This window comes from Morus notabilis, unplaced genomic scaffold (assembly GCF_000414095.1).
Source record: "Morus notabilis unplaced genomic scaffold, ASM41409v2 Scaffold1265, whole genome shotgun sequence".
Taxonomy (NCBI): Eukaryota; Viridiplantae; Streptophyta; class Magnoliopsida; order Rosales; family Moraceae; genus Morus; species Morus notabilis.
In genome coordinates this window covers 8,047-16,669 of record NW_010357863.1, presented here as the reverse complement: position 1 = coordinate 16,669, position 8,623 = coordinate 8,047, and the positions used below count along the sequence as shown (strand labels likewise).

General features: G+C 37.5%; 1 protein-coding gene across 1 annotated transcript; it reads left to right on the top strand.

The window, feature by feature from the left end:
* Positions 1-1,572: 1,572 nt before the first annotated feature.
* LOC21387569 lies at positions 1,573-8,247 on the top strand. The gene is made up of 9 exons (XM_010090930.2): positions 1,573-1,867; positions 2,867-5,756; positions 5,838-5,918; positions 6,237-6,389; positions 6,550-6,713; positions 6,923-7,070; positions 7,169-7,291; positions 7,404-7,491; positions 7,799-8,247. The coding sequence occupies exons 2-9, from the start codon at positions 3,009-3,011 to the stop codon at positions 7,990-7,992; spliced, it is 3,699 nt and encodes a 1,232-aa protein (XP_010089232.1). The 5' UTR covers positions 1,573-1,867; positions 2,867-3,008; the 3' UTR covers positions 7,993-8,247.
* Positions 8,248-8,623: the final 376 nt, after the last annotated feature.

The following is an 8,623-nucleotide window of genomic DNA, read 5'->3' as shown; positions in this document are numbered from 1 at the left end:
TATGCGTTTCCCCTTGGAGTGCAGATTGCTCGGAGATCCGATGCCACATCTGGACAGGTCGTTGGGTTCCCTGTCTTGAATTTTGGTCCTCCGACTCATCTTGTCGTGGGCTTCTCGATAGTGGTGGTTCTGTTCGGGCGGATCAAAAATAGAAAGGAGCTTGGAAGCCTCACAAGTAGGCTGCGCCTTCCAACACATTCGTAAGTGGGTGGTTGAGATCTCTTGGGGTTTTCTTTCGCATGGCGGTGGTCTTCTTTTAACTGTGACAGCGTCTACTTCCATTAACAACCACAATGGTGTGTGCTACTCACGTGCTTCTATTTTGCGGCACCTTTTCGACTCCATTACAAGCCTCTCAAAGCCAGCAGCCTTCCTTGACGATTCCCCTCTCTAGCTGCCCCTTCACTGGAGGCATTCGATGGCGGTGTATGGAGTTTATTCTTTTTGTTTATAGACCAAGTATGTGTGTAATAATAGCGTTGTTTTTGCCGATGAGTTTAATATTTCTTCCAATAACAAATGCGGTGGTTTCTCCGTCTTCCGGTCAATTGGTTTAATCTATTGACTATAGTGTTTTTTTTAAATGAGTTTTGTCCTACTCAATTTTTATGTGTGGAGTGGGCTTTTCCTCATTAGGGTGTCGGTGCTTGTGTTTGCTCAACGTGCTTCATTCATCTTCATTGATAGATTCAGTCAATAGTTGAGGTCGAATACCTTTATAATGAGTAGTCATTTGTGATTAGTTGTCTGTAACTTGTTTTTGAGAATGAAACTTCACTTAAAAAAAAAAAGAGAAAATGTCTAATTTATTATATCCCTAGTTTTACTAAATTAAGAAAAATATCTTTTTCCAAAAAAGTTAATCTTAGTAATTTGATTGATTTTTGATAAGTTATTGTTTGATTTTGGAAACTATTGATATCAATAAATTATTAGTTTAACAATGTATGTATAACAGATTAATTTTCAATTAGGCAAATAATTGGTTTATAATTTTTTTTTAAAAAAAAGGTGTTTCTTAATTTAAAAAAATCAGAATCATTTACTTCCAATATGTTTGAAAAGGTTATTTTTGTGCATGGGAATAAATATCTTGATTTTAGACAAAATCTATGTTTTTAGTAAGATATTGTTCCTATTATTATTATTATTATTGGATGAAAGATATTGTTCCTATTATATTCGAAACAAAATTGAAAGTATACTTGAAAAAAAAAAGACATTGGCACGCAAACTGATGGCAGTAGAAAATTATTAATATTGTCCACACTTTTCCAGCAAATAGAGACAAATAAAAAATAACAATTAGATTAGATAAAAAATTTACAAGAAATGGGACCTCACGACAAGATCCAGGACTCCTACAGGGTAGCTTCACTCTCTATCTCAGCTTCTCTATCAACGGTGGTCAGTCAACCACTACAAAGTCAATGTTATCATGATCAACAGTGATAGTGGCATTTCCGTAAATAATTTCAGACAGGAGGGGTAATCTGAGAACAGGAAACTGTAGTGTAGCTTTTATTTTTTGTTATCATCATTTTGTTTTGACTTGAGCTGGCTGAAGAAGAAGAAGAATTGTTTTTGGCAGGGATAGAGAAAATCGGCGACGCGTGAAAAAGCCGTCATTTTTTTTTTTTTAGCGTTTGTCTTCCAAGAAAAGAAAAAGGAAAATTACAAAATACTGGAGAAACGGAATAAAAAGCGCGAGAAAGTGAGAGAAAAAGTTGCGGAAATCTTTGAACTTGTTTTCTCAGCTGGTTCCAAACTCGCTCTTCTTCTTCTTATTTCTCCTGATGTGTTTTCTCTCTGCTTAGGTCTTCATCGAGAAGAAAAAAAGAAAGAAAACCCATTTCTCTCTCATCAGGTACTCTGGTTCTCTCTCTCTCTCTCTCTCTCTCTCTTATTTGTTTGTTGTGTTGATCTAACTATGATTTTCAAGCTAGGTTCTGGCTTTACCGTTTTTGATTCGCGAGTTATACTTTGGTGTTATTAAACCTTTTTTTTTCTTTTTTAATTTTTCGAAGCAAACAAAAAAAAAATGAACTTCTTGGTTTTTGTGGTTGTATCTTTGTTATAAATCTGTGTGCATGTGTTGTTTGTACTGTGTTATGGAACTGAAATCAGCTTCTAATCGGTTTGTGATTTTGCTTGGTTTTACAATCTATGGAAATATTAAAGTTGCAAAATTTAACAAAGGGAAACTGTATTTAGCTTAGATAAATCATCAGTAAGAAATTGTATACAGTGTAAAAATACTATTTTGGTTGTGCTACGGTTTTGTGTGTTCTTGTGGTTCAATATCCGGTTGTATTTTTGCTTTAAAGATTCTGTGAAATTAATATCAGGGTTGAGTTAATTGTTAAGCCGTTTGTTTGTATCTATAAAAAGTGCAATGTCATGATGTGAAACCATTGACAGATGTAAGTTTAGTTCGAGAATCTTTGTTGCAAAGAAACATTTTAAGAAAGTTGTGGAATATATTTAGAAAGATAAATAACCTTTTTCTTTATGGAGACAACTTTCTGTAGGAGGAAGTTGGGCATAAGCTTTAACCCAGAATAGCAACGGAAGTTAACAGTATGAATTTGAGAAATTATGGATTGATTTTGCATTTCTTCTAACATGTGTATGTATAGAAGTAAAAGAATTTACTTGGCAAAGTAGAATTTTTTTTATTTTTTTTATTTTAAACCTGTGAATGCAATTCAACTTTATTTATGGTCAGAAGTACATGTGTTTCTTGGCCAACTTATTATTATCAATATTAGTTTAATGGTTTATGTAACCACTATATTTTCTACGTGTGGAACTATTACCTTATTGGAGTTTGTTTCCTGTTTCTGTTTCTATTTTTTTGCACCAGACCAGCTTGCAACTTTTGATGGTAATTTGGAAAATATAGATGGTCTTGCCGTGGGACTTTGCAATTGGTCTTAATCCTTATGGAGTTCTTAATCCTTATTGAGTTAAGATAGATCCGGGAAAAAGCTTTGAAGAATGGTACGATGGATCAACCAAGGACAAATAAGCAGTTTCAGTACAATCCCATGGAACCTGGAAATGAGGAGTTACAGTCCTCATCTCAGACACTTATGTCTGACACTTTTAGCAGCACACATCCTAATACAAGGACCCCTAATCCAAATGTATCAGAAGTTAAACCTGGGCTTAATTTCTCTATACAGACAGGTGAGGAGTTTGCCCTTGAGTTTATGCGTGATCGAGTGAATCAGTGGAAGCCTTTGCTTCCCAATACTGTGGGTGATCCCAACTATGCAACAGGTTATATGGAACTAAAGGGTATGTTGGGTATCAGCCATACAGGGTCTGAGAGCGGGTCAGATATTTCAATGCTCACAATGGCTGAGAAAGGTCCAACACAGTTTGAGCCAAAAAGCACGTCATTGCACGAAGATAGAAGTATCTATGCATCAGTTCAATCAGTACCACGCTCGTCCTCTGCCTATGAGAGCAGTCGAGGGGTTATTCAAGGCCATGGCTCTTCTAGTGCCTCCGATAGCTCATCAATGAAGATGAAGGTTCTTTGTAGCTTTGATGGTAAAATTCTACCCAGGCCTAGTGATGGGAAGCTCAGGTATGTTGGAGGTGAAACACGAATTGTCCGTATAAGAAAAGACATTTCGTGGCAGGAACTTACCCAGAAAATTCTTTCAATTTATGACCAAACTCATGTCATTAAATATCAGCTACCTGGAGAGGATCTTGATGCCCTCGTTTCCGTCTCCTGCGATGAGGACCTGCAGAATATGATGGAAGAATGCAATGAACTAGAACGTAGAGAAAGCTCGCAAAAGCTTAGGATTTTTCTGTTCTCTATGAGTGATTTTGAGGATGCTCAGTTTGGCCTTAGTAGCGTGGATGGTGATTCTGAGGTTCATTATATGGTTGCTGTCAATGGCATGGACCTTGGTTCAAGAAGAAGCTCAATTTTGCGTAATTTGGCGAACTCCTCAGCAAATAAGTTAGATGTGTTAGGTAGACAGAACATTGAAAAAGAGAAAAATATGGCTACTGTAGGCCCAACAGAAGTGAGCAATGCAGTGTTGACAAGCAATATTGTATCATCGTTAGTTAGCCAATCTCTAGAACCAATTATACCAAGTTCCTCGAATGCTTATGAAAGTCATCCTCAGTTTTTTAATGGCCAGACGATGCATCATGGAGAAAATTTGCAATACCCGCTGCACAATGGCCATGTTACTTATAGTCATGCCCCTTTCATAGATGGTTCAGTGCAGCAAGCCAGTAACCCTGAAAAGGTCTTCCCCGCGGGGAAAGAGTACTTTGTCCCTGCACAGCCATATGATATCAACTTGGTGAATAATTTTCCAGTTGAAGATGCGCCAGTTACAGTTATTGCACCAGAAGGAGGTCTGCGCACAGTGCCTTTGAAGAATGAGATAGGGTTCCAGGATCCTAACACTGTTTCTCCATCAATTGATTCTGCAATGCCGCCACAGGTTCCTAAATTCAATGAAGAAGATCATTCTTCCGCATGCGGTACTGCATTTGCTCCTGGCTATGTTAGGTCTGACTCTAACGTAAGCGACCAGAGTTACCCTGAGCCTCCTGTGATTCCTCAAAGAGTTTACTATTCAGAAAGAATACCAAGGGAGCAGGTGGAGTTGCTGAATAGATCGTCAAAGTCTGATGATTCATATAGTTCTCCATTTCTCATATCCCAACAGGATCCAAGTAAGGATGGTTTTGAAAAAATGCGCAAAGATGGAAACTTGGCTCCCAAGATCGAGCAATCCACCTCAACATCAAATGTGATGTCTGCGGATACTCATACTGTCAATGATGGACTTGCCATACTTGAGAAGGACAAAGATTTTACTGATTCAGTTTCTCATGTGAACACAAAGCCTTTGCAGGTCGTAGATAGCATGTCAAAGCAGGCGTTACAGAATCCTGTGGATAATAAAGATGTTGCTAGAGAGGATAGTGCTCTTAGTTCAGACCCAGAAACCGTTCCCCTAAAAAATGACCATAAGGAAACACCAGATGAAAGTGTGGCAGCTACATCTGAACTTCCAGCTGGAAGTCAGATTACTTCTGTTGAGCACCATGAGGATTCTGCATCTAATAAGCCAGAGCGTGACTTTGATGTGGCCACCAGTAATGATCCCATTAGTGATGACTCTGCAGTTAATGTGCAACCTTTTCCTTGGACAGAAAGCTCCAGTAGACCTTTTCCTGAGCAGACATCTTCAACTGGCATTTCTGCATCCCGGCAGGGAGACATCCTTATTGATATTGAAGATCGATTTCCTCGTGATTTGCTTTCTGACATCTTCTCCAAAGCAATACTCTCTGAAGATTCAACTGATTTTGATTTGCTGCATAAAGATGGGGCTGGCTTGAGTCTAAACATGGAAAATCACGAACCTAAGCGGTGGTCATATTTTCAGAAATTGGCTCAAGAAGGGTTTGTTCAGAAAGATGTTTCTCTTATTGACCAGGACATTGGTTTTTCATCTGAACTTGGAAAAGATGGAGATGATGGATCTTATCCTCCTTTGGGTCGACCAGCGGATGGCATTTCACGGGAATGCCACGTAGATCAACAACCACAATTTGGTGAAACCAATCATAATGAACTAGCGGGACCAACTGCGGCTGAGTCCATTTTGCATTCAAAATATGATCATTCCCAATTGAAGGACACTGAGAGTACGCAGTTTGGTGTTATGATGGAGAACTTAAGAATACCAGAGTCAGAATATGAGGTATACTTTCGGTGAAAAATCATTTTTTAATATAATTTTCTATGCTTCTCTTTTGATAATGTTGTAATAACTTTTGTATAGGATGGGAATTTCGAAACTAGGAGTGCTGGTCTGCCTCCTCTAGATCCTTCCCTGGGAGATTTGGACATTAGTACATTGCAGGTATGATACTCGTTTCCAATTCTATTCTGCCTGCTTGAAAGTAAAATTATTGCCGTTTGTACATTTTCCAACTTGACATGATAAAAGAGTTTATTTTTCTTCAAAAATTTGGTATAGATTTGACTTTGTCTGTCTGTACCTTAATTTTAAATCAGTACTGTTGTTGAACTCCATCATATCTGGACCCCCTCCATTATTTAATGTATACTAACGATATGTATTTCCATTACTAAAAAATTATGTGTACATCTTTGCTGGGAATTTATCATTTTTCACCGTCATATTTGTTTGATTCTTCTTTCTTAATGCATATTATAGGTTATAAAGAATGAAGATCTTGAAGAGCTAAAGGAATTAGGTTCAGGTACCTTTGGGACCGTGTATCATGGAAAATGGCGGGGAACAGATGTTGCAATTAAGAGAATAAAGAAGAGTTGCTTTACTGGGAGATCATCAGAGCAAGAAAGATTGGTAATGATCTCACTACCTAAACTATGTGTCCAATTCAATGTAGAAAACAAAATTGTGAACTTTACTGTTTCTTTATTGTTAATTTTTATCATTGCTTTTGCTAGTGTTTTAGTAAAATAAGTTGTACAACATATTAGATAATACATACTCTTACCCTCAGACCATAGAATTCTGGCGGGAAGCTGACATTCTCTCAAAGCTTCACCATCCAAATGTAGTAGCATTTTATGGTGTTGTGCAAGATGGACCAGGGGGCACCTTAGCTACTGTGGCCGAGTTCATGGTTGACGGTTCTCTAAGGCATGTTTTACTTCGCAAAGATAGGTAACGCACACTAACCCTTAATTCCTCACTTGTATCTTTTTTTCCGTACTATTCTACCTATATTAGACAAAATTATTCGTATATATAGTTTGGCGGTTAGAAGTATTGGATATTTGTCTATCTGTGCAAGTTCATTGTATTCAATTTGCCTTTCTCCCACTTGCCCAAATATTTTGCTCTGTCATGCTTAACATGAACTCTGTTTGCAGGTATCTTGATCGTCGTAAGCGTCTGATAATTGCTATGGATGCAGCATTTGGAATGGAATACTTGCACTCAAAGAATATTGTGCATTTTGACTTGAAGTGTGACAACTTGCTCGTGAACTTAAAAGATCCTCTACGGCCAATTTGCAAGGTAATTTGGATGGTATTACTATTAGTCTGTTAGGTGAATGCTATTAATTTTTGTAGAGGTCATGAATCTCGGTAATAAAATGTAATAATGTCTTCCAGGTTGGTGATTTTGGACTTTCAAAAATTAAACGTAATACTTTGGTTTCGGGAGGTGTTCGGGGAACATTACCATGGATGGCGCCGGAGTTGCTGAATGGCAGCAGCAACAAGGTTTCTGAAAAGGTAAGTTTAGAAAAACTTTGAACTCAATGCAGCTTATTTGTTTGTTTATTGGGTTAGAAAGTGCAGCTTCTTTACTTATCTCCTCTGGCGTGCTCTTAAATATTTGTAACAGGTTGATGTGTTCTCCTTCGGTATTGTTTTATGGGAGATTCTCACCGGTGATGAGCCTTATGCCAACATGCATTATGGTGCAATTATAGGTCTGATTCCTTTACTATTTGTTCTATATTTTTATGTTTGAGCTAACAGTTAAATATGGTTTGCTATGTCAGAAAATGTTATACACACACACACACATATATATATGTGTGTGTTATACATATATGCATTGCTGGCTGTTCCCAGGGATCTCTCCCTTAGCCTACTCCACCCTTACCAAGTGCCTACCACCAGTTAGCTGGAACTGTTTTACAAATATGAAATATTACCCTCTATATTTCATCACTTTTGTTAAGCTCTCCTCGTCTTGTCTGTATAAAACTCATGAAAACTTCTCTGCACTTACAGGAGGCATTGTGAACAATACCTTGAGGCCAACAATTCCGAGTCATTGTGATCTGGAATGGAGAACGCTGATGGAGCAGTGTTGGGCTCCTAATCCTGCAGCCAGGCCATCCTTCACGGAGATCACAAGTCGCTTACGCATAATGTCTGCCGCAGCTAGCCAAACCAGAGGACAGGGTCAAAAGGCATCTAAATAAATTATGTTTTTTGGTTCCTTGCGCTGTTCTTTGATGACTACAGCGAAAATGGTCATTTATTCATTCAATTGTGCACAAAAGATGGTCACTAATATATATTGTACTTGCTAGAGGGGTAATTTATTTCCCAAGTTGGATCTAAAATTGGATTGTGTCTCTTTGTTTTGGTAACAATTTTTATCAGTTGCCACGTTGACAACATTGCCAGTGGATGTTACAGTAACTTCAATAGATGCAAAAGTTGCTCTTCCTAAATCCTACTAGTGCTACTCTTGTCATTTGTTTCTCATTTTCTTTCTATCATTTACGGAAATTCTAAATGCTTTCTTTTTTTTTCACTTATTTTCTTTTTCTCAATCGTCAATGTAGTTGTAAAGTAACTGCCTTTATGGTCATAGATGTAGGCTTTGTTTTTTTTGCTCGTTTGAGTTGATAATTTGAGTTAAAAAGTGAATTTATATGAGAAAAAATACTGTAACAGTAAAAGTTGAATTTAAATTTTTAATGAGAGAAAACATCTGTTGAAAAACTTCAGTGGTTATTCAAAATAACAAAGCAAAAGGGTATTTAAGTGTGCGTTTGGAAGAGAGATTTATGCCCTGGTTCGTGGCTTGCTATAGTATTTTTTCTC

What these genes read in the sequence shown, in the direction of transcription:
- LOC21387569 (XM_010090930.2), top strand. Translation starts at nt 3,009, where the DNA reads ATGGATCAACCAAGGACAAATAAGCAGTTTCAGTACAATCCCATGGAA. An exon ending in GTTTTACTTCGCAAAGATAG is followed by an intron (nt 6,714 to 6,922) that starts GTAACGCACACT and finishes CTCTGTTTGCAG; the next exon opens with GTATCTTGATCGTCGTAAGC. An exon ending in CTCTACGGCCAATTTGCAAG is followed by an intron (nt 7,071 to 7,168) that starts GTAATTTGGATG and finishes AATGTCTTCCAG; the next exon opens with GTTGGTGATTTTGGACTTTC.